The 26,247-nt window shown below is 42.1% G+C and overlaps 1 protein-coding gene across 4 annotated transcripts in view; it reads left to right on the forward strand.

The window, feature by feature from the left end:
- The first annotated feature begins 219 nt into the window (after positions 1 to 219).
- ttc14 (tetratricopeptide repeat domain 14) overlaps positions 220 to 26,247 on the forward strand; it is a 72,010-nt gene continuing 45,982 nt past the window's right edge. For 3 of the 4 annotated variants that reach the window (XM_061883837.1, XM_061883839.1, XM_061883841.1), the window contains exons 1-8: positions 220 to 712; positions 9,751 to 9,878; positions 15,055 to 15,254; positions 15,346 to 15,430; positions 19,573 to 19,702; positions 23,151 to 23,306; positions 23,496 to 23,567; positions 23,662 to 23,781. In XM_061883837.1, the coding sequence (XP_061739821.1) occupies positions 579 to 712; positions 9,751 to 9,878; positions 15,055 to 15,254; positions 15,346 to 15,430; positions 19,573 to 19,702; positions 23,151 to 23,306; positions 23,496 to 23,567; positions 23,662 to 23,781 (1,025 nt within the window). In that variant the 5' untranslated portion in view covers positions 220 to 578. The remainder of the gene's footprint in view (positions 713 to 9,750; positions 9,879 to 15,054; positions 15,255 to 15,345; positions 15,431 to 19,572; positions 19,703 to 23,150; positions 23,307 to 23,495; positions 23,568 to 23,661; positions 23,782 to 26,247) is intronic. The other variant, XM_061883838.1, reaches the window with a different exon arrangement.

Below are 26,247 nucleotides of genomic sequence, written 5' to 3' on the forward strand. Positions count from 1 at the left end.
GTTTGTGTGTGTATAAATATATATATATATATATATATATATATATGTATATATATATATGATTATGTTTTGTTGTTGTTCTCTCCCCTTTTGTTGTGTGTGTTTTTTTTGAATAAATATATATTTAATATGTATATACTAACATGGTGTGTTATTGTAAGTACCACCTCCAGTGCAGTAGGTGGCGCTGTGCACCTGCAACGTTGGTTGCGAGTCGCCAGAAAAGGAAGACGAAGAAGAAGCGTCCTCACTCCAAAACGGGCTGGGCTCATGCTAGCACTTCTAATGACCACAAACTTACATTTTGTCAAATTTTGCCTTAAATGGTCGACTATAGTCTTGTTTTCTAAGAAATATTCCTTATCGGAGCAGTCTGGGATTCACACGGGTTACAGACAAAAAGGCGTCGTGTTTTTCCCATTAGCGTGGACGTCTGCGCTGCCAAAAAGTGATACTTGTTTATTTACTCCATCCAACATTTAACTAAACATTTATCGTTCGGTTCTTTATTGCGACACGTGTTATAAGTTTCCCTTTTTTTTATGTTGAGAAGTCCGACCATGTGAAATAGGAGCATCATGGACAGAGACTTGTTGAGACAGTGTCTGACTTACCACGGAGAGTCACTATTCTGCACGCTGAAATGTGAACAAACCGAGAACCCGGACTTCCAGGCCGTGGTGGCGGACTTGTGTCAGGCCGCCTGTGAGAGGTGAGTCGAGGGGGGTTTAGTTGGGGAATTACGTGGATATCCGTCTTCTTCCGCTTATTCGAGGTCGGGTCGCGGGGGCAGTAGCCTAAGCAAGGAAGCCCAGACTTTCCTCTCCCCAGCCACTTCGTCCAGCTCTTCCCGGGGGATCCCGAGTTGTTCCCAGGCCAGCCGGGAGACATAGTCTTCCCAAAGTGTCCTGGGTCTTCCCCCTTGGCCTCCAACCGGTCGGACGTGCCTGAAACACCTCCCTAGGGAGGCGTTCGGGTGGCAATAATTCCGTATTAGGGCTGGGCAATATAACCTTTTATTAATATCGCAATATTTTTAAGCCATGTCACGATACGCGATATATATCGCGATATTTTGCCTTAGCCTTGAACACGATGCATATAATCATAGCTTATGATGATTCTTTGTGTCTGCACTAAAACATTCTTCTTCATACTGAATTAAAGGCCTACTGAAATGAGATTTTGTTATTTAAACGGGGATAGCAGGTCCATTCTATGTGTCCTACTTGATCATTTCGCGATATTGCCATATTTTTGCTGAAAGGATTTAGTAGAGAACATCCACGATAAAGTTGGCAACTTTTGGCGCTGATAAAAAAAAGCCTTGCCTGTACCGGAAGTAGCAGACGATGTGCGCGTGACGTCACGGGTTGTGGAGCTCCTCACATCCGAACATTGTTTACAATCATGGCCACCAGCAGCAAGAGCTATTCGGACCGAGAAAGCGACAATTTCCCCATTAATTTGAGCGAGGATAAAAGATTTGTGGATGAGGAAAGTTAAAGTGAAGCACAAAAAAACAAAACAGAAAAGGCGACGGCTCCAAGCGGCAGTGGGACCGTTTCAGATGTAATTAGACACATTTATAGCGGCATAGCTCGGTTGGTAGAGCGGCCGTGCCAACAACTTGAGGGTTGCAGGTTTGATTCCCGCTTCCGCCATCCTAGACACTGCCGTTGTGTCCTTGGGCAAGACACTTCACCCACCTGCTCCCAGTGCCACCCACACTGGTTTAAATGTAACTTAGATATTGGGTTTCACTATGTGAAGCGCTTTGAGTCACTAGAGTAAAGCGCTATATAAATATAATTCACTTCACTTTACTAGGATAATTCTGGAAGATCCATTTTCTGCTTATTGTTTTAATAGTGTTTTAGTGAGGTTGTAAAGTCATACCTGATAGTCGGATGGCTGCGGTGAACGCCAGTGTCTCTGAGAGAAGCCGAGGAGCCAAGATCACAGATGCCTTTTTGAGCTGCTGTAAGAGGAAGTATAATCCACTGATGTCTCCGGTAAGAGCCGACTTAAAATCACTATTTTCCCATCCAAAAACTTGCTGGTTGACGTAGAAAAACATGTTCGCTTGACCGCTCTTGTCTTAAAGCTTCACAACAAACAATGAAACACCGGCTGTGTTTCGGTGCTAAAGGCTGCTCTCCCATCCAAAGGCAAAACCCAGTAACTCAATTTTGGTCAAAACTGAGCTGATAATAATTTTGGAGTTACTAGGTGATGTGCTTTACATTAGTGTATGCGATATTGTAATTTGTCCTGTAAGTAAGCTGTTACGCGCAAGGCGGGACCTAGCAACTACCACTTAACCGCGTATATACAACAGAAAAACCTAGTATCTCAAGGGTATCTCTAGAATTAGATTAGATAGTACTTTATTTATTCCGTCAGGAGAGTTCCTTCAGGAAAATTAAAATTTTCAGCACAATCCCATTCAAGTTTAGACAAACATTACAGGGAGACAGAACAGGATCGCTGACGGGTCTGCCGGCTTCCAGCGCCCCTTACAAAAAAGATAAAATACAGGTAAACAAGGAGGGGGGGGAATAGAAGATTAAAACAAAATTTTAAAAAAATCGGTCTTAGCCTGGGCCCTGGAGGGGAGGTGCAGAAATTAGTTACTAGGTTCTGCTTTTGTACGGGAGAGCTGGAATCCACAGCTTTCCACCAACAGCATTCTTCTTTGACGTCTCCATTATTAATTGAACAAATTGCAAAAGATTCAGCAACACAGATGTCCCAATTACTGTTTAATTATGCGATAAGATAAGAGACAACTTTTAGCCCTATGTGCTGCTGAGCTAATATGTCCGTTACAACCCGAGACGTCACAAACACCCGTCATCATTCCGCGACGTTTTCAACAAGAAACTCCGCGGGAATTTTAAAATTGTAATTTAGTAAACTAAACCGTCCGTATTGGCATGTGTTGCAATATTTCATCATTGATATATAAACTATCAGACTGCATATTTCCTTGAGTTGCCGCCGGGGCGCTAATAATTTAAAACCTCTTCTCACTCCGGCACTTACCAAAGGCATGTGGTACATTTAGGCCTGCGCTTAAAAATTTGAGTGTGATGTAAGGATACTATCATGAAAAGCACATTTAATAAAAAAAACCTTATGGTCTTACCTTTACTTATAAATGAAGTCCATGCGCAGCTCCTTCTGATCAAAAGCATCGATAACTTGTTTATAGAAGTCTTCCTTATCTTTCTTCAGTTTTAAAAGTATCTCTGTCTCGATGGAGATCTTCCTTTATTACCTCCTGCTTCCATTGAAAGTCCAGTTTAGAAAACAGTTTTATTTTAGATATGTAATCCTCCATGTTAAAAGTGCAAGCAAGAGGGAAAAATAAACGATTGCTGCTTGTTGTCACTTCTTCTGCAGCCGAGTAGTCGCAAGAAGGATCACTAGCGCCCTCTACCACCAGGAGGCGGGAGTCATTTAATGACTCATATTTGACACACGCAGCTACGGTATATTAATAAAACATAGCTGCTTACTGTTCTTTTTAGCATAGTCAATAGCTTGGACCTTAAATCCTACTGAATAGCTCTTAATATTGAAATCAGCCTCCTCCATTTTGAAAATGATGACAAGTGACGTGACGAGTTTGACCCGGCGAAAATTCTAGGCATATGCTAATTATTTTGCAAAACGAGTTTGACCCGGCGGAAATTCTAGACATGCGCTAATAAAAATAATATTTTGCGAAACGAGTTTGACCCGGCAGTAATTCTAGGCAGGCGCATACTATATACCTGGCGGCAAGTCGAGGAAATACGGTATGTGCTTTAGTATGCTCAGCTGTTGTGTAGCTTCTAACTGCTACAGTGTTTGCCTATTCTATCTTCCCTTTACGCAATTTAAAATTGTTGAAATCAGCCTCCTCCATTTTTGAAAATGATGACAGGTGAAGTGTCACTCGTGACGTGACGAGTTTGACCCGGTGGAAATTCTAGGCATATGCTAATTATCTGGCGAAACGAGTTTGACCCGGCATTAATTCTAGGCAGGCACATACTATATACCTGGCGGCTATTCAAGGAAATACGGTATGCTCATTTCAAACTTTCATGCAGCGAGGGAAATGACAATAATAATAAGACTTTTTAATACTTCTATCCCCAAGCCATCCGACTGCTCAACAGCACCGCTGATTAACAATTATCACAATAGCACAAAACCGCACGCACAAGAATCACTTTATTCACCACTGTAATTACGGGACTACAATACTCCTCATTCAATGACTGTAAAAGCTGTTAATAATGTAAAAACACTTTTCTTACCACTAGGGATGTCCCGATCCAGGTTTTTGCACTTCTGATCCGATACCGGCCGATACTGGCCTATCTGAGCATGTATTAAAGTTTAAAGTTATTTAGCCTACTTAGTTGTCAGATTCATGTTGAAAAGGGTTTTAGGACTCTTGATGACAACCAGGTGAGTTTGAATTAGGGATGCACCGATTAATCAGTAACCGAATATATTCGGCCGAATATGGCGAAAAAAGCCACATTCGGCCTTCGGTGGAATGAGTTAAGAACAAGGCCGAATAGTGGCGTGTGACGCAATTTTTTGACGCGGTGACGTTGGGATATGTTGTGTACCTGTATAAGTGTATGAGGTTACAAGCACACACTTAATTGAGATTTACTTGAGCCTTCTGTTTACATTATTAGCATATCTACTGTGGCTAAGCAGACTTTTGCCAAAAGGACAATAATTCATTTGTTGTGGGTTTATCCACTTTAATGCACTTTATTTTTTTTTTGGAATGCATGTTTTGTTTCAAATGCCTAATATAAGTGAAAAATGTTGTGCTTTTTTTGAAATGCAAAGGCTTCTGGATTATTAAAAAATGTCAATATTCAATAAAAAATTACTTCATTTGAAAAACATGGCTAAAAATGTATTGTAGGCTATTTATGCAATATAAAAAAGTTGTGTAAAACTGCATTTATTATTCGGTATTTGGTATTCGGCCTTCGGCCAAGCGCTCAAATTTTATTCGGTTTCGGCTTCGGCCACAAATTTTCTTTTCGGTGCATAGGGACGGCGTGGCGCAGTGGGGAGAGTGGCCGTGCGCAACCCGAGCGTCCCTGGTTCAATTCCCACCTAGTACCAACCTCGTCACGTCCGTTGTGTCCTGAGCAGGACACTTCACCCTTGCTCCTGATGGGTGCTGGTTGGCGCCTTGCATGGCAGCTCCCTCCATCAGTGTGTGAATGTGTGTGTGAATGGGTAAATGTGGAAGTAGTGTCAAAGCGCTTTGAGTACCTTGAAGGTAGAAAAGCGCTATACAAGTACAACCCATTTATCATTATTTATCCCTAGTTTAAAGATATTTAGCCTACTTAGTTGTCAGATTCATGTTGAAAAGGGTTTTAAGACTTGATGACAACTAGCCAGCTGAATTAGGTGAGTCTGATTAATACACAATGGTTGGTAACAAGAAACTGACCTGTTTATTCAAAGATAAACACAAAATAGACAAAATTATACATGAAAAACAGGAATGGCATCATTGAACAGTAAAAAGGTGAACAGGATAAAGTGCAAATAATGCTGTAAACATTATTACATGAAGCAAAACTCAACAAACAACCTGAGTGGGATAAAATGTCTATTGAACAAGTGTAAACTTCCATCCATTTTCTACTGCTTATTCCCTTTGGGGTTGCGGCTGGTGCTGGTGCCTATCCCAGCTACAATCGGGCGGAAGGCGGGGTACACCCTGGACAAGTCGCCACCTCATCGCAGGGCCAACACAGATAGACAGACAACATTCACACACTAGGGACCATTTAGTGTTGCCTATCAACCTATCCCCAGGTGCATGTCTTTGGGAAAAGAAAAAAAGAACTATCTACACACTCCCTTCAGTCCAAGCATAATGGGGAGATTCTTTCTAACTGTTACGTCTCGCCTCGACTACTGTAACGTACTATTTTCGGGTCTCCCCATGTCTAGCATTAAAAGATTACAGTTGGTACAAAATGCGGCTGCTAGACTTCTGACAAGAACAAGAAAGTTTGATCACATTACGCCTGTACTGTATATACCTTTATATACATATATACATACATATATACCTGTACTGTATATACCTTTATATACATATATACATACATATACACCTGTACTGTATATACCTTTATATACATATATACATACATATATACCTATACTGTATATACCTTTATATACATATATACATACATATACACCTGTACTGTATATACCTTTATATACATATATACATACATATATACCTGTACTGGCTCACCTGCACTGGCTTCCTGTGCACTTAAGATGTGACTTTAAGGTTTTACTACTTACGTATAAAATACTACACGGTCTAGCTCCATCCTATCTTGCCGATTGTATTGTACCATATGTCCCGGCAAGAAATCTGCCTTCAAAGGACTCCGGCTTATTAGTGATTCCCAAAGCCCAAAAAAAGTCTGCGGGCTATAGAGCGTTTTCCGTTCGGGCTCCAGTACTCTGGAATGCCCTCCCGGTAACAGTTCGAGATGCTACCTCAGTAGAAGCATTTAAGTCTCACCTTAAAACTAATTTGTATACTCTAGCCTTTAAATAGACTCCCTTTTTAGACCAGTTGATCTGCCGTTTCTTTTCTTTTTCTTCTATGTCCCACTCTCCCTTGTGGAGGGGGTCCGGTCCGATCCGGTGGCCATGTACTGCTTGCCTGTGTATCGGCTGGGGACATCTCTGAGCTGCTGATCCGCCTCCGCTTGGGATGGTTTCCTGTGGACGGGACTCTCGCTGCTGTGTTGGATCCGCTTTGGACTGGACTCTCGCGACTGTGTTGGATCCATTATGGATTGAACTTTCACAGTATCATGTTAGACCCGCTCGACATCCATTGCTTACCTCCTCTCCAAGGTTCTCATAGTCATCATTGTCACCGACGTCCCACTGGGTGTGAGTTTTCCTTGCCCTTATGTGGGCCTACCGAGGATGTCGTAGTGGTTTGTGCAGCCCTTTGAGACACTAGTGATTTAGGGCTATATAAGTAAACATTGATTGAAAGACGAGCATTTGAAGATGCTCAGGTGTCAGCCTGCTCCTGTGTTCATCAATGATGAGTGAGGCTGTGCTAAAAAGCCTCTCACTCTCAACACTGGTGCAAAGAGCACTGAGGAACTTGGCTGCTGTTGCTGCCAGGGCGGGTAGTCGAGACTGATTGTCTCTCCAGTAGTGAATAGGATTGCTCTTACGCCCAGCTGGGGACTCACTGAGGTAGCTCTCCAACTGAAACCGTGCCCGTTGGGTGATCTGCTGCTCAGATGGACCTGCTGTACAGTTCTCCTCTTGGATTTCGTCAAAGTAGCTTCCAGCCTCCATTCCCGGTGTTTGGCTTGCTGTCTCAGCCACACCTTCTCCAGAGGGCATGGTCTTCAGTTCTTGTTCCATTTTCATCACCTCTACCTTTAGTGCCTCCTTTGCCTGATCCAGGTTGGTAGCATTAGATAGATAGATAGATAGTACTTTATTTATTCCGTCAGGAGAGTTCCTTCAGGAAAATTACAATTTTCAGCACAATCCCATTCAAGATCAGACAAACATTACGGGGATACAGAACAGGATCGCTGACGGGTCTGCCGGCTTCCAGCGCCCCTTACAAAAAAGATGACATACAGGTAAACGGGGGGGAGAAAAGAATAAAAGATTAAAATAAAATAAAATAAAAATCGGTCTTAGCCTGGGCCCTGGAGTGGGGGTGCAGACTGAGGCCAAGGGGGAAAAAAAAGAAGAAAAAAAAACGACTCATAGCCATAGTACACATCCCTCTTACATGTGTGTAAGAGGGAAACATCAAATTAGTGAAGAACCTTAACATTTGGATAAAATGTAATAAAGATATATCAATTATTTTATACTGTTTCAGCCAGTCTCCACATATTAAATGTTCAATGACAACAAGTAACACACAAAATAGATCACAAATGATCAACAGTGACATTCATTTCTTCACCCATCATATAACTGAAGGAAAGTAAGAATAATAACAATAATAATAATAAATAATAATAATAATAATACATTCCCATCACCTTTTATTTATGAAACATTAGGCTACTGAAATACTGACAAAGAAATTAATGCGAGCTGTAGAGTAAAATATTTTCAATATAGTACTGAAGCTTATAACATGCTCAAATAATTATAGAGCACTTACTTGTCTTTGTAGCGGGGATCTAGCATTGTTGCCACATGTGTGCACCGCATCAAGTAAGTCGGCCTTCGTGGTTTGAATCCCTCGATGTTCTACGCTCTCGCTGTCTAGAAAGCATGTCGCGCTAACCTCGGCTGTCAGCTCTTGGAAGGGTCTAACCCTTCTATTATGTTGAGGGTCAATTTGACCCATTTCAGTTTTTGTGTTTATCAAAGTACTGGTTATCCTTTCTTTTTCTTGCTGAAATTTGGTGACTTTTCCTCATCTATGGTCATGAACTGGTGTGTAAAATCTGGACACTTTGTTGTGTAGTGGAATGTCTTGCAGAGTTTGTATACAAAGATGATGTTGCGGGTCATTTTGACCCAGACGCTTTAATGTGGGTAAATAGCCAAAATAAACAAGTCTCTTTGATGTACAATTGTTTGTATTTTCTTTGCCTCTGAGACCCAGAGCCAGGTGTGTAAAGAGAGGGAACTTTCTCACACTTGTCCTTGTCACTGTTCTCATGTCATCTCTTTGACAAACTCACCAAAAATGAGCTCCAGAAGTATGACATCTGAGGAGACAAGGACAGGTGTGAGAAAGTTCCCTCTCTTCACACAGAGGGTCTCAGAGACAATCAAAATACAAACAATTGTACATCAAGGAGACATGTTTATTTTTGGATCTGAACAGCTATTTACCCACATTAAAGCGCCTGGGTCAAAATTACTCGCAACATCATCTTTTTATACAAACTGCACAAACATTCCACTACACAACAAAGTGTCCAGATTTACACACCAGTTCATGACCCTAGATGAGGAAAAGTCACCAGATTTCAGCAAGAAAAAGAAAGGATAACCAGTACTTTGATCAACACAAAAACTGAAATGGGTCAAATTGACCCTTAACATAATACAATTGGAATAAAAAATGTATTGTATGTCACTTTTCTAAATGTTTATATAACCTAAAATAAAATTGTTATTGGTTTAACCTGTTTTCTTGATTGTTTTGAGTGCATTTACACAGTATGGGTCAAAACGACCCGCAACATAATCAATGTCATTTTTTTCCAACATAATACAAGGGTTAAGAATTGTTGCAGTTTATCTAGCAGCGACCATTGGTTGCCTGTTAATGTGGCAATAACTGCTTAATAACTGTTTGATAAATACAGTTTTGATAAATTGACGTAGTTGTGATTTCCCTTTCTGTACGAACGTTTAAATGTAGCATATATTAATGCAGTATGAAGAAGAATGTTTTAATGTAGACATAGAATCATCATACTGCTGTGATTATATGCATCAAGTGTTCATTCAAGGCTAAGGCAAAATATGGAGATATATATGGTGTGTCGCAATATGGCCTTAAAATATCGAGATATCAAAAAAAGCCCATATCGCCCAGCCCTAATCATACCCTTGATTGATGATATTGTTCTGGGTGTCACCATATTTTTTGGACGTATGCGCTGACATTCAGTTTGTACTCAGCCAAACTTTTTGATTTCATATTTTTGTGCAACTTGACAGCAACGGCGAAGGGCTGGAGAACCCGCTCGTGGAGCAGTTCATTGCCAGGAAGGCTGACATTCTGTTCTGTCCGTCGTGGAAGACAGCAACTCCGAAAGAGGAGAAGCATGGCGATGAAGAGGCTGCAGGTTGTCCAAATTTGATACTTGTTTTCTAACTTCTACCCCATGGGTGTCAAACTCTGGCCCGCCGTTTAATTTCATTTGGCCCTTCAGGCAATATCAAATCAACATTGGAGCTGGCCCGCCGGTAACACCAAATTCACCGCTAATACTCATACTTGCCAACCCTGCCGATTTTCCCGGGAGATTCCCGAAGTTTAGTGCCCTTTTCCGAAAATCTCCCTGGGCAACCGTTATCCCGATTTCCACCCGGACAACAATATTGGGAGCGTGCCTTAAAGGCACTGCCTCTAGCGTCCTCTACAACATGTCGTCACGTCCTCTTTTCCTCCTTATAAACAGCGTGTTGGCCAAGTCACATAATATATGCGGCTTTCTCACACACACATATGCGAATGCCACGCATACTTGGTCAACAGCCATACAGGTCAGACTGAGGGTGGCCATATAAACCACTTTAACATTGTTACAAATATGCGCCACACTGTGAACCCACACCAAACAAGAATGACAAAACACATTTTGGGAGAACAACCGCACTGTAACACAACATCAATCAAACAATCAATGTTTATTTATATAGCCCCAAATCACAAATGTCTCAAAGGACTGCACAAATCATTACGACTACAACATCCTCGGAAGAACCCACAAAAGGGCAAGGAAAACTCACACCCAGTGGGCAGAGAGAATTCACATCCAGTGGGACGCCAGTGACAATGCTGACTATGAGAAACCTTGGAGAGGACCTCAGATGTGGGCAACCCCCCCTCTCTAGGGGACCGAAAGCAATGGATGTCGAGCGGGTCTAACATGATACTGTGAAAGTTCAATCCATAGTGGCTCCAACACAGCCGCGAGAGTTCAGTTCAAGCGGATCCAAGACAGCAGCGAGAGTCCCGTCCACAGGAAACCATCTCAAGCGGATCAGCAGCGTAGAGATGTCCCCAACAGATACAGGCGAGCGGTCCATCCTGGGTCCCGACATAACATAAACAAGAGAACAAATACCTAGAACCCCTTGCAGCACTAACTCTTCCAGAAGGCTACAATATACACCCCCACTACCACCAAACCCCGCATGCCACGCCCCCTCCACAATTAGCTTCAGAATAACAATGTTATTACAAAAAATAAGAGACCTGTTATACTCTACAAATGTTGGTCTTACTTAAAAATACACGCGTTTAGTTGTGTTCAGTGTTGAAAAAAATATTATACGGCTCTTACGGAAATACATTTTAAAGATATTTGGATTTTTGGCTCTCTCAGCCAAAAAGGTTCCCGACCCCTGTTATAGCATGTTCTATACGAGGGGTGCCCATTACGTCGATCGCGAGCTACCAGTCGACCGCGGGGGGTGTGTCAGTCGATCTCCAGCCAGGCTTTTAAAAAAAAAAATAGACCTAAAAATTAGTGATCATCAATCTTCACCAAGACGTCACTTAAATGACATTCACGGTACCGGAGGGTCTTGTGAGATGACGCTGGCTGCTGCAAGATCATTGTTATGAAAATATGACCGAGAGGAAAGCGAGAAACACTTTTTATTTCAACAGACTCTCGCGCCGTACCTTCCGTCAAAACTCTAAAGGCCGACTGCACATTTCCTATCTTCACAATAAAAGCCCTGCTTCATGCTGCCTGCGCTAACTAAATACAGAGTCTCGGAAAACTGGCGTGCACAAGCGATCCCTCAGAAAGCTGGCGTGCACATCACTTGTGCACGCCAGCTTTCCGAGACTCTTATTTAGTTAGCGCAGGCAGCATGAAGCAGGGCTTTTATTGTGAAGACAGGAAATGTGCAGTCGGCCTTTAGAGTTTTGACGGAAGGGACGGCGCGAAAGTCTGTTGAAATAAAAAGTGTTTCTCGCCTTCCTCTCTGTCATTTTTTCATAATAATGAACTGGCAGCAGCCAGCGTCATCTCACAAGACCCTCGGGTGCCGTGAATGTCAATCAAGCAAGCTACGGAATTTGCCGCCAATGTTTTTCTTGTAAAGTGTATGGAAGCTGGGTGAATTAGATGCCAAAAACCAACCACTTTCATGTGGTATTGTACAGAAAGGACCACTTTTTTTCTCCTCCATTTGAAAATGTGGGCGTTATCATCATTACTGTCTGATTCCAATCAATGCAAGTCATCAGAATCAGGTAATACACCAACTTATATTCTTGTCTTTGTGAAAGAAAGACATCTATATGTGTTACACATGCTTGTATTATCATTAAACACATTTAACTTGTTTACAAAAATGTCTCTTTCATAAATAAATAAATATAAATGATATATATAAATGAGGTAGATCCCCTCGAGTTGGTCAATTGAAAAGTAGCTCGCCTGCAGAAAAAGTGTGGGCACCCCTGTTCTATATGTTATAGTTATTTGAATGACTCTTACCATAATATGTTACGTTACATACCAGGCAGCCTCTCAGTTGGTTATTTATGCCTCAAATAACGTACACTTATTGAGCCTGTTGTTCACTATTCTTTATTCATTTTAAATTGCCTTTCAAATGTCTATTCTTGGTGTTGGGTTTTATCAAATAAATTTCCCCCAAAAATGCGACTTATTCTCCAGTGCGACTAATATGTTTTTTTCCTTCTTTATTATGCATTTTCGGCAGGTGCAATTTATACTCCGGAACGACTTATAATCCGAAAAATACGGTACTTATGTAATTATTTACCCTATATTTCTAGACAATAACACATATATGGTAACACTAGGGAGTAGTAACTAACATTCTTAGTTACGGTAATCGAAAGGCAGGATTGTGGCAATTCGTAAGCGGTGATAAAATGTTGCATGCAGACGAAGCAGAGACAGCAATTTGTGTTTTCTTTTTATTGCTCAAACAGCACAACTGTGTGCTATATACCGTATTTTTTTTTAATATAAGTCGCTCAGGAGTATAAGTCGCACCTGCCGAAAATGCATAATAAAGAAGGAAAAAAACATGTAAGTCGCACTGGAGTATAAGTCGCATTTTTGGGGAAATGTTTGGGGACAAAACCCAACACCAAGAATAGACATTTGAAAGGCAATTTCAAATAAATAAAGAATAGTGAACAACAGGCTGAATAAGTGTACGTTATATGAGTTATAAATAACCAACTGAGAAGGTGCCTGCTATGTTAACATAACATATTATGGTCAGAGTCAGTCAAATAACTATAACATATCGAACATGCTATACGTTTACCAAACTATCTCTCACTCCTAATCGCTAAATTCCATGAAATCTTATACGTCTAGTCTCTTACGTGAATGAGCTAAATAATATTCAAGTTTTTTGTTTTTCAAGTTTATTGTTCTTCGGTCAATGGTCAACAAAGCAAAAAAAAAAAACAACAGTTGTACATTCATAGATTGAAAATAAAAAAATTTTACAGACCGAAAGGGTTTAAGCTGAAGTTAAACACTTATAGCGCCTAACCCTATAAACAATTTCAAGTACAAAATAAACTTCCGAAAGTTATAAAAAGTCCTTTGCACAACTTATTAAAAATACACATTATAAACAACATGAACGTAGTTCAATTTTATACACAGTACAGGCATGTGAAATATCCCTGTGTACATATAGACCTTTGCACTAATTATATATGCAATATATACAAACAATTGTACTTCTATTATTATTATATCTCATGTTTAATTTTTAATTAACATTAATCATAGTATTAACTACAATGTTAATTCAAGAGTGATACATTTTTTCAAGACATTGGTCTTAAAGTGTTTTTTAAATGTGTGAATGGAAGTGGAACATTTTGAGGAATCATCCAAGCTGTTCCACAGTTGAACTCCTCTAACAGAAACACATCTACTTTTTAAGCTTGTTCTTATTTTTGCTTTCTGAAAGAAAGCTGAAGCTCTGAGGTCATAGGGATTCTCTCTGGGTTTAAATCTCACTTGTAAACACCCAGGCAGCATGTGGTTATGAGCTTTGAAAGCCACAATAGTAGTATTGAGGTCAACAAGATCGTGCAGTTTTAATGTTTTTAATTTAATGAATAGAGCATTGGTATGATTGTATTGTACCATATGTCCCGGCAAGAAATCTGCGTTCAAAGGACTCCGGCTTATTAGTGATTCCCAAAGCCCAAAAAAAGTCTGCGGGCTATAGAGCGTTTTCCGTTCGGGCTCCAGTACTCTGGAATGCCCTCCCGGTAACAGTTCGCGATGCCACCTCAGTAGAAGCATTTAAGTCTCACCTTAAAACTCATTTGTATACTCTAGCCTTTAAATAGACTCCCTTTTTAGACCAGTTGATCTGCCGTTTCTTTTCTTTTTCTTCTATGTCCCACTCTCCCTTGTGGAGGGGGTCCGGTCCGATCCGGTGGCCATGTACTGCTCGCCTGTGTATCGGCTGGGGACATCTCTGCGCTGCTGATCCGCCTCCGCTTGGGATGGTTTCCTGCTGGCTCCGCTGTGAACGGGACTCTCGCTGCTGTGTTGGATCCGCGTTGGACTGGACTCTCGCGACTGTGTTGGATCCATTGTGGATTGAACTTTCACAGTATCATGTTAGACCCGCTCGACATCCATTGCTTTCCTCCTCTCCAAGGTTCTAACAGTCATCATTGTCACCGACGTCCCACTGGGTGTGAGTTTTCCTTGCCCTTATGTGGGCCTACCGAGGATGTCGTGGTGGTCTGTGCAGCCCTTTGAGACACTAGTGATTTAGGGCTATATAAGTAAACATTGATTGATTGATGGTCATGATAATTCGCATAAGTTACAATTCTAATCGCTTTCTTTTGAAGTAAAAATATAGAGTTGATGTTTGATTTGTAATTGTTTCCCCGGATTTCAACACAATAGTTAAGATATGGGAGTATGAAAGAATTATATAACATGATAAGAGCCTTTTGATTCACAGAGTTTTTAATTTTATGTAACATAGCAATATTTTTTGCCATCTTTGTCTTCAGTATATTTATGTACAGTTTCCAATTTAATTTATCATCTATATAGATTCCCCAAAATTTTATAATTTGATATTTTACAATAATGTATTAATAATTTCACACACAAGTCGCTCCTGAGTTTAAGTCGCATGAAAATAAAACTGCGACTTATAGTCCGAAAAATACGGTATTACCTCAAGGGCTCGTCACTCAAATTATGCCGGCAACATAAAGCATTACAGAAAGTGTGCTCTTCTCTCCAGAGCCCTACGCCGTCATGCCACCCCTGGAGTTATTCATGGAAGTGCCTTACGATGAGAGAAGGGCCATGCTGTATCGAGACTTGGAGCGAGGGGACATCGTGGTGGGGAGGATCAACAATATCAGAGAGTATGGCTTTTTTCTCACTCTGATTTGCATGGCGGGAGGAATGAATCGAGACATAGAAGACCTGGAGTTATCTGTGAGTGATATCAGTCAGGTGTGATTCATTAATTGGTGTGATTAATCGGCAAAGTATTGTCCCAACTTTTTTTTTTTTTTTCTACTTTTAGGCTCTTTGTCACATTCGAGAAATTCCCTCTGCTGGCAGCCATGACGATCCTTTGTCTTACTACCAGATTGGAGACCTAATCAGAGGTTAGTTATGGCAACCAGTTGCAACTGGTGCTCTGACGCAGCAAGTTTACTTCAATTTCAACTGTTATTTTAGTGACTCTCAAGGTTTTGTTGTGCCTCCTTTTCATTAATTCACAAAACCAAATGCTTAGATAAGATAACCTACTAATGGGCTTTTCCAGGCCTTCTCATTTTGTTTCCAATATTCAGCAGATCAGATGTTTTTTTTTATTTATGTCATATCTGGATTGCCGTGGTGGTAACCAACCCAGACATGTGCAAGCATACCTGTATTTCAACGGATTAATCACTCTTTTAAATTTGGATTAATCATTATAGTGACAGGTTATTAATTGCTTGTTTGGTTTAATCTATCTTAAAAAAAAACGTTTTTTGGACACAATGCATTTTTGTCAGAATGTCTAAATTACGGGCTTCACGGTGGCAGAGGGGTTAGTGCGTCTGCCTCACAATACGAAGGTCCTGCAGTCCTGGGTTCAAATCCAGGCTCGGGATCTTTCTGTGTGGAGTTTGCATGTTCTCCCCGTGAATGCGTGGGTTCCCTCCGGGTACTCCGGCTTCCTCCCACCTCCAAAGACATGCACCTGGGGATAGGTTGATTGGCAACACTAAATTGGCCCTAGTGTGTGAATGTTGTCTGTCTATCTGTGTTGGCTCTGCGATGAGGTGGCGACTTGTCCAGGGTGTACCCCGCCTTCCGCCCGATTGTAGCTGAGATAGGCGCCAGCGCCCCCCGCGACCCCGAAAGGGAATAAGCGGTAGAAAATGGATGGATGGATGGATGGATGTCTAAATTAAAGGCCTACTGCGGCATAGCTCGGTTTGTAGAGCGGCCGTGCCAGCAACTTGAGGGTTGCAGGTTCAATCCCCGCTTCCGCCATCCTAGTCACTGCCGTTGTGTCCTTGGGCAAGACACTTAACCCACCCGCTCCCAGTTCCACCCACACTGGTTTAAATGTAAAAATTAGATATTGGGTTTCACTATGTAAAGCGCTTTGAGTCACTCGAGAAAAAGCGCTATATAAATATAATTCACTTCACTTCACTGAAACCAACTACTACCCGACCACGCAGTCTGATAGTTTATATATCAATGATGAAATCTTAACATTGCAACACATGCCAATACGGCCGGGTTAGTTTACTAAATTGCAATTTTAAATTTCGCGCCGAAATATCCTGCTGAAACGTCTCGGTATGATGACGCGTGCGCGCGACGTCACGGATTGTAGAGGATATTTTGTTCCAGCTTCGTTCCTAGCTGTTGAGTCGTCTGTTTTCATCGCAAAATTCCACAGTATTCTGGACATCTGTGTCGCTGAATCTTTTGCAATTTGTTCAATGAACAATGGAGACATCAAAGAAGAAAGCTGTAGGTGGAAGCGGTGTATTGCGGCCGGCTGTAGCAACACAAACACAGCCGGTGTTTCATCGTTTACATTCCCGAAAGGTGACGGTGAAGCTTTACTACGGCGGCATAGCTCGGTTGGTAGAGTGGCCGTGCCAGTAACTTGAGGGTTGCAGGTTCGATTCCCGCTCCCGCCATCCTAGTCACTGCCGTTGTGTCCTTGGGCAAGACACTTTACCCACCTGCTTCCAGTGCCACCCACACTGGTTTAAATGTAACTTAGATATTGGGTTTTCACTATGTAAAGCGCTTTGAGTCGCTTGAGAAAAGCGTTATATAATTCACTTCACTTCACTACGGAACACAGCGGTCAAGCGAACACGGTTCCCTACCACATGTCAACCGGCAGGTTTGGGTGAGAAAATAGTGGTAATAAGTCGGCTCTTACCGTAGACATGAGCGGAGAGCTCGCATCGTTCCTCCTGCGCCTGTCGAAGAGGCAGTGCGGTCCGGCAGCTGCGGACTCTCTTGCCTTCTCCCACCGGCCGCCCCCGACCGTCCGATGCTTCCACAGTGGAGGAGGGGAAAAAAATAAAAATCTCAGCCCGGCCGCCTTCGCCTTGTCGAGAAACGTGGCTTCCCTCGGAGACACTGCCGGTCACAACACCCGTGGCCACACCCCTCTGGCTTTTTTTCCCCCCTGCTGTGCCAAATTCCATTGACAGAAGTGCCAGGTTTACGCCACTTTCTTGCCGCACATTATTGCTATTGGATTGGACCACACACACAAAGTACAGTGTATTATGCAGCGATCATTTCGAATGATCGAGTTTCGAAGATGGTCCCTTGCGAAGGGCAGAGATGGGCATCGCCACCACCCGTCGACTTGGGCTGAAGAAAGGTGCGGGGCCGACCTTCAGGTTGTACAGGTACGACCTTATAATCTCACTAAAACACTAGCAACACAATAAGCACATAAGGGATTTTCCAGAATTATCCTAGTAAATTTGTCTAATAACATCTGAATCGCTCCCACTGCCGTCTAGTCTTTTTTTAAATTTTTTCTAGTCCTTTACTCTAACTTTCCTCATACACAAATCTTTCATCCTCGCTCAAATTAATAGGGAAATCGATCATGTCATTATGAAAGGCTTCCACAAATTACTGCTGTTGTGAGCATAAAAATAATTGATTGAAATAAATAAGAATTAACTCTGCCTTCTTGGAAGTGGTTATCAGGCTACGCCCTAATATAATTGGGAAGAAAACACTAAACTCTCACAATACTGACTGAACAAGATGTAAGGTAGGTAGGCCTTTATTGTCATTGCACAAGTACAACAAAACTTTGTTTTCGTAAACCCGTTCAAGATGAGACAAACAAACAGTGTACAGGGTTACAGAACAGTAACGCTGATGGGTCGCTACAAGGCGCCCCGTAAAAGATGGGATGAAGGTAAAACGCTGCGGAAGGATGAGTAGACAAAATACAATCTAGACAAGGCTCCTAAGGGGGCCCAGTCTGGAGTGGGGAAAAAAAAACCTCCATAGCAAAGCACATATACATATTACAACGTACATCTCGAGATATCTAGCAACAGAGGAGAGGGAGTGGGGGGCCATGGTGGCGGGCTGCAGCTCAGGCACTGCCCAGCCGTCCATCACTCCTTTAGGATTTGCGTTGGATTGGGGATGGGATTGATTGATTGATTGATACTTTTATTAGTAGATTGCACAGTACAGTACATATTCCGTACAATTGACCACTAAATGGTAACACCCGAATAAGTTTTTCAACTTGTTTAAGTCGGGGTCCACGTTAATCAATTCATGGTATGTGTGTGTGGCGTATATTTTTTCGTGGATGCACGTGTGTGTGTGTAAGCCTGCAGTGTGTCTTTGTTCCTCGGCCTTGATGTTGTGCAGCCGATAGTCAGTCCAAAGTCAACAACAGGTGTGTGTCCATGAGAGACAAGAAGGGAGTTTGTTGTGTCTTCGCTGCACTGTCCTTCTGGAGTCTCAAAGCCAGGGAAACAATCCCAAGTTAGAATGTTTTGTATGCGAGTGAAGATAAAATTTGATTTTCACTCTAAATAGTCTGTGACTGGTCCTCAAAATCCCGCGGGGCAGACAGTCCCGATGTGATCCACAGTTCTTCCCTCCAATCATTTGTGGCAGCTTTGGGCTACTTTGAAGACTGCCAACAACTTCCAATTTGTCAACAAACCAGAGCAACGCTTACTCCAAAGAGCAGATGTCCTGTTGTCATAATTCCGAATAGGTAGATATCTTCACGTCCTCCACTGAAAGGGTCACCAAGCCAAGAGTCTGTCCAGCAACAACCGCTCTGTCACAACAAGCAGGTTCCCCCAAACCCAAGATCTTATCAATTTCGTTGAGGCCATTTAAATAGTTCCAACAAGAAAGTTAAGACAAGACAAAGAAGCAAGCAGAAGAGGAAAAGGGAGCGCCCGCCCTCGATGAGTGCCAGTGAGAAAAAAGTACCCAGGTGACTTTGAAGAAACCACATGCCATTAAGCTTTGAGCTTTCTACCCAAAGAATGTTTGGCACGTGACATAATGGTTGAGACGAGTGCTTGGCATCAGGTAAATAGCCTCGTCTTTATGTGGTTCTCCTTGAAATGTTTCAATTAACGGGATTTATAATTTGTTGTTGTTTCCGTCAAGCTGGGTCTGCATTCCAAGGCTGTCTATTCAGAACTATTAATCTGTTCATTCTATTCACTGTTAACCAAGTAAAAGCCCCGTTCAATAATTATGTTTTATATTACAGCTGGTGTGAAAGACATCGACCGCTACCAGGAAAAAATCACAGTGTCACTGCTTCAAACGTCGCTTCCACCCAGATCGGAGAGCGTCCAGCTGGGAGTCATAAACAAGGACGAGCTGCCTCTACACTATAAGTAAGAACATCAAAATGACAAATTCACAACAAGACTCAAAATCAAAGCTTAAATCCAAATGTCTGAAATACAAAGTAAAACGAGTTCAGTGTAAAATAATCCAGTGTTTTTCAACCTTTTTTGAGCCAAGGCAATATTTTTTCATGAAAAAAAAACAATATGAAGGCACACCACCAGCAGAAAAGGTTAAAGGGGAACATTATCACAATTTCAAAAGGGTTAAAAACAATAAGTCAGTTCCCAGTGGCTTGTTTTATTTTTCAAAGTTTTTTTCAAAATTTTACTCCTCCCGGAATATCCATAAAAAAAGCTTTAAAGTTCTTGATTTTCACTATTTGCGAAACCACTATCCATTTCCCTGTGACGTCATACAGTGCTGCCAATACAAACAACATGGCGGTTACCACAGCAAGATATAGCGACATTAGCTCAGATTCAGACTCGGATTTCAGCGGCTTAAGCGATTCAACAGATTACGCATGTATTGAAACAGATGGTCGGAGTATGGAGGCAGATAGCGAAAACGAAATTGAAGAAGAAACTGAAGCTATTGAGCGAATAGCTATTGACGCTATTCGGCCATAGCCTGGGTGTACCTAATGAAGTGGCCCATAGCATGGCTGCCTTATTAGCATCGCCGGTAAAATGTGCGGAGCAAACGATCAGAACTTTCGCATCTTGTGACACTGGAGTAACTTAAATCCGTCGATTGGTAAGTGTTTGTTTCGCATTAAATGTGGGTATCTAGTTTCAAATGTACATACAGCTAGCGTAAATAGCATGTTAGCATCGATTAGCATAGCATGTTAGCATCGATTAGCTGGCAGTCATGCTGCGACCAAATATGTCTGATTAGCACATAAGTCAACAACATCATCAAAACTCACCTTTGTGCTTTCGTTGACTTTATCGTTGCAAATGCATCTGCAGGTTATCCATACATCTCTGTGTCATGTCTGTCTTAGCATCGCCGGTCAAATGTGAAGACACTTTGGGGCGGCATAGCTCGGTTGGTAGAGTGGCCGTGCCAGCAACTTGAGGGTTGCAGGTTCGATTCCCGCTTGTGCCATCCTAGTCACTGCCGTTGTGTCCTTGGGCAAGACACTTTACCCACCTGCTCCCAGTGCCACCCACACTGGTTTAAATGTAACTTAGATATTGGGTTTCAATATGTAAAAGCGCTTTGAGTCACTTGAGAAAAGCGCTATATAAATATAATTCACTTCACTTCACTACATTCAATGGGGGTCTGGCGGCAGATTTCTTGCCAGTGGTGCAACTTGAATCCCTCCCTGTTAGTGTTGTTACACCCTTCGACAACACACCGACGAGGCATGATGTCTCCAAGGTTCCAAAAAATAGTCCAAACAACGGAAAATAACAGAGCTGAGACCCGGTGTTTGTAATATGAAAATGGCGGGTGTGTTACCTCGGTGACGTGACGTTCTGACGTCATCGCTACAAGACCCATAAACAGAAAGCCCGTTAATTCGCCAAAATTCACCCATTTAGAGTTACGAAATCGGTTAAAAAAATACATGGTCTTTTTTCTGCAAGATCAAGGTATATATTGACGCTTACATAGGTCTGGTGATAATGTTCCCCTTTAAAACATGAAACTACACCAGGTTGTCGTTCCTTATATTAAGTTTGTTGTTGTTTTCTGTGTGTAGTGCTTTAGTTCCGGTCTTGCGCCGTTATTTTGGTGACCATTCCTGTTTTGTTGGTGTTCTCCTGTAGCAGCTTCACGCCTTCCTTTGAGTGCTATTTCCCGCACCTACTTTGTTTTTTTGCAATCAAGGTTATTTAAGTAAGTTTTGCTTTCGCTATCCTTGTGTTGGACATTCTTGATTGTCATGTCATGTACGGATGTACTATGTGGACGCAGTCTCCCCTCCACACACTGTAGGTTTTTGCATGCGTCCAGCATTCTGTTTTTGTTTACTTTCTAGCCAGTTCAGGTTTACTTTTGTTTTGCAGTGCCTTTTCCTAGCGGGACTTGCCTTTTGTTCATCTTTCGTTTAAAGGCCTACTGAAACCCACTACCACCGACTACGCAGTCTGATCGTTTATATATCAATTATGAAATCTTAACATTGCAATTATGAAATCTTAACATTGCAACACATGCCAATACGGCCGGTTAAGTTTACTAAATTGCAATTTTAAATTTTGCGCGGAAGTATGCTAAAACGTCACGGTATGATGACGCGTGTGCATGACGACCCGCATTGTAGAGGACATTTTGTTCCAGCAGCGTTCTTAATTATATGTCGTCTGTTTTCATCGCATAAATCCACAGTATTATGGACTACTGTGTTGCTGAATCTTTTGCAATTTGTTCAATGAATAATGGAGACGTCAAAGAAGAAAGCTGTAGGTGGGAAGCGGTGTATTGCGGCCGCCTTTAGCAACACAAACACAGTCGGTGTTTCATTGTTTACATTCCCGAAAGATGATGGTAAAACTTTACTATGGAACAGAGCGGTCAAGCAAACATGGTTGGATTGGACCACACACACAAAGTACAGTGTATTATGCAGCGATCATTTCGAAAGATCGTGCTTCGAAGAGGGTCCCTTGCGAAGGGCAGAGATGGGCATCGCCACCACCCGTCGACTGATGCTGAAGAAAGGTGCGGGGCCGACCTTCAGGTTGTACAGGTACGGCCATATAATCTCACTAAAACACTAGTAACACAATAAGCAGATAATAGATTTTCCAGAATTATCCTAGTAAATTTGTCTAATAACATCTGAATCGCTCCCACTGTATAGTCTTTTTTTTTTTTCTAGTCCTTCACTCTCACTTTCCTCATCCACAAATCTTTCTTCCTCGCTCAAATTAATGGGTAAATTGTCGCTTTCTCGGTCTGAATCGCTCTGGTGGCCATGATTGTAAACACTGTTCAGATGTGAGGAGCTCCACAACCCGTGACATCACGCGCACATCGTCTGCCACTTCCGGTACAGGCAAGGCTTTTTTATCAGCACCAAAAGTTGACAACTTTATCGTGGATGTTCTCTACTAAATCCTTTCAGCAAAAATATGGCAATATCGCGAAATGATCAAGTATGACACATAGAATGGACCTGCTATCCCCGTTTGAATAAGAAAATCTCATTTCAGTAGGCCGATAAGCGTTGCATACCTTTTTTTTACCTGCACGCTGTCTCCCGCTGTGCTCTGCATATTGGGATCACGACAAACCATCCTTGACGCATTCCGACTTCTAGACAAGGGCACATTATTAGAATTATTGATTTGCAAAAAAAACATTTTTGGACCAATTAGGCGAAGTTGCATATTTTCCCATGGCACACCAGACAATATCTCACGGCACAGTGGTTGAAAAACACTGAAATAATCTAATTTGTAACATTTTTATATTTGGGTCAACACTAGTGTCATGTTAACACTTTTGTTAATCGGTGCAACCTTCTTTCAGTCGTAGTGTTCGGGCAGCTAGTGACTCAAGGGAGACATACGAGCGTATACTGTGTGGTTGCCACGGCTACCACAACCCTTCTGTCGTGGACTACCTGCTGGACAACATTGGCGTAACTGACCTTCACCCACCCTCCATGATGAGGGGGCTACAAAGGTAAGATCCTGGCTGCACTTGGGCGGAAAGCTGATTACACCCTGGACAAGTTGCTACCTCATTGCAGGGCCAATACAGACGGACAACATTCGCACACTTTATTACGATACCCAAATGGGACTGTTGTGGTAATCAATGTATTAATTACTACAACTCATCGATTTGTTTCCATCTGCCACTTCTCTACAGTAAACTCTTTGAAAAAGAAGATTTTGCGTGTGCAATCCGAGAGAAGCAATCTGCATCCTGGGCTTTGAAATGGTAGAAACACACTCAAAACGGCAGTGTAGTTGTTTTGTCCTCCATTGTGTCTAAGAAAGTGTATTTTATTTTATTTTAATTTTTTTTTTCCCAGTGTCAAGGCAGGTGTGGACCACTTTAAACACAGTCGCCATGTGGAAGCCATGAACGAGTACAACAAAGCTTTGGACATCGACACAAACAACGTGGAAGCGCTGGTAGCACGAGGAGCTCTGTGAGTTATTGTGAAATTATAGTGTTTACCAAACCTAGATTTCCTCGTGAGGACGGAAATGTAATTAAATTCAACAAGCACTTGCTTTATATTCTATTCTCACCTCTGTAATATACTGCAGTAGTTCAATCAATCATCAATCAATGTTTACTTATATAGCCCTAAATCACTAGTGTCTCAAAGGGCTGCACAAACCACCACGACATCCTCGGTAGGCCCACATAAGGGCAAGGAAAACTCACACCCAGTGGGACATTGGTGACAATAATGACCCAGTGGGACGTCGGTGACAATGATGACTATAAGAACCTTAGAGAGGAGGAAAGCAATGGATGTCGAGCGGATCTAACATGATACTGTGAAAGTTCAATCCACAATGGATACAACACAGTCGCGAGAGTCCAGTCCAAAGAGGATCCAAGACACAGCAGCGAGAGTCCCGTTCACAGCGGAGCCAGCAGGAAACCATCCCAAGCGTAGGCGGACCAGCAGCGCTGAGATGTCCCCAGCCGATACACAGGCGAGCAGTACATGGCCACCGGATCGGACCGGACCCCCTCCACACGGGAGAGTGGGACATAGAAGAAAAAGAAAAGAAACGGCAGATCAACTGGTCTAAAAAGGGAGTCTATTTAAAGGCTAGAGTATACAAATGAGTTTTAAGGTGAGACTTAAATGCTTCTACTGAGGTGGCATCTCGAACTGTTACCGGGAGGGTATTCCAGAGTACTGGAGCCCGAACGGAAAATGCTCTATAGCCCGCAGACTTTTTTTTGGGCTTTGGGAATCACTAATAAGCCGGAGTCCTTTGAACGCAGATTTCTTGCCGGGACATATGGTACAATACAATCGGCAAGATAAGATGGAGCTAGACCGTGTAGTATTTTATTTTAGTTAAAAAACAATTTATTCGAATAAGCATATTCTTGTGTCTGGATCGTTGAGCACTGCAGCACCTCCCAGAATGCTCTTTGTGTGTGATAGAAGTAGGTTCAGTTGTCTAGATCGTGCTTCAGTATAGCCCAGAGAAAGTGGTGTGTATTATGTGTGCTGCATGTCAACAACAGGACAAAACGCCACCGGTTGCACCACTTTAGTACTTGTTATTAATTGTAGCCGCAGTCTTAGTAGACCACACGCCCGCTAATAGTATGCATTGTTTTATAATTTGCACACACTATTTACAAAACCGGTGAAGTTGGTCCGTTGTGTAAATTGTAAATAAAAACAGAATACAATGATTTGCAAATCTTATATTCAATTGAATAGACTGCAAGGACAAAATATTTATTGTTTGAAGTGAGAAAGTTTTTTTTTTCTTTGCAAGAATAATCATGAACTTTGAATTTAATGGCAGCAACACATTGCAAAACAGTTGGCAGAGGGGCATTTTTACCACTGTGTTACATGGCCTTTCCTTTTAACAACACTCAGTAAATGTTTGGGAACTGAGGAGACCCAATTTTTGAAGCTTTTCAGGTGGAATTATTTCCCATTCTTGCTTGGTGTACAGCTTAAGTTGTTCAAAAGTCCAGGGTCTCCTTTGTGGTATTTTAGGCTTCATAATGCGCCATACACTTTTAATGGGAGACGGACAGGTCTGGACTACAGGCAGGTCAGTCTAGTACCCGCACTCTTTTACCACAAAGCCATGCTGTTGTAACACGTGCAGAATGTGGCTTGGCATTGTTTTGCTGAAATAAGCAGGGGCGTCCATGATAAAGGTGTTGCTTGGATGGCAGCAAATGTTGCTCCAAAACCTGTATGTACCGTTCAGCATTAACAGTGCGTTCACAGAGCTGTAAGTTACCCATGCTTTGGGCACTAATGCACCCCCATACATACCCTCACAGATGCAGGTTTTTGAAGTTTGCGCCTATAACAATCCGAATGGTTATTTTCTTCTTTGGTCTGAAGGACACGACGTCCATTGTTTCCAAAAACAATTTGACTGATGCAAACAACTTTGCATCAGTCCATTTTAGATGAGCTCAGGCCCAGCGAAGCCGGCAGCGTTTCTGGGTGTTGTTGATAAATGGCTTTCGCTTTGTAAAGTACAGTTTTAACTTGCACTTACAGATGTAGTGACGAACTGTAGTTACTGACAGTGGTTTTCTGAATTGTTCCTGAGCCCATGTGGTGATATCCTTTCCTCACTGATTTCGTTTTTGACGCAGTACCGCCTGAGGGATCGAAGGTCACGGGCATTACATGTTGGTTTTCGGCCTTGCCGCTTACGTGCAGTGATTTTTTTTTTTTTCTAGATTCTCTGAACCTTTTGACTATATTACGGACCTTAGATGGTGTAATCCCTACATTCCTTGCAATAGCTCGTTGAGAAATGTTGTTCTTAAACTGTTCGACAATTTGCTCACGCATTTGTTGACAAAGTGGTGACCCTCGCCACATCCTTGTTTGTGAATGTTCAGACGGTAAGTGTCATGTCTTTGCAGTCCATTCAATTGA

The sequence above is a fragment of the Nerophis ophidion genome, linkage group LG22 (genome assembly GCF_033978795.1).
Source record: "Nerophis ophidion isolate RoL-2023_Sa linkage group LG22, RoL_Noph_v1.0, whole genome shotgun sequence".
Taxonomy (NCBI): Eukaryota; Metazoa; Chordata; class Actinopteri; order Syngnathiformes; family Syngnathidae; genus Nerophis; species Nerophis ophidion.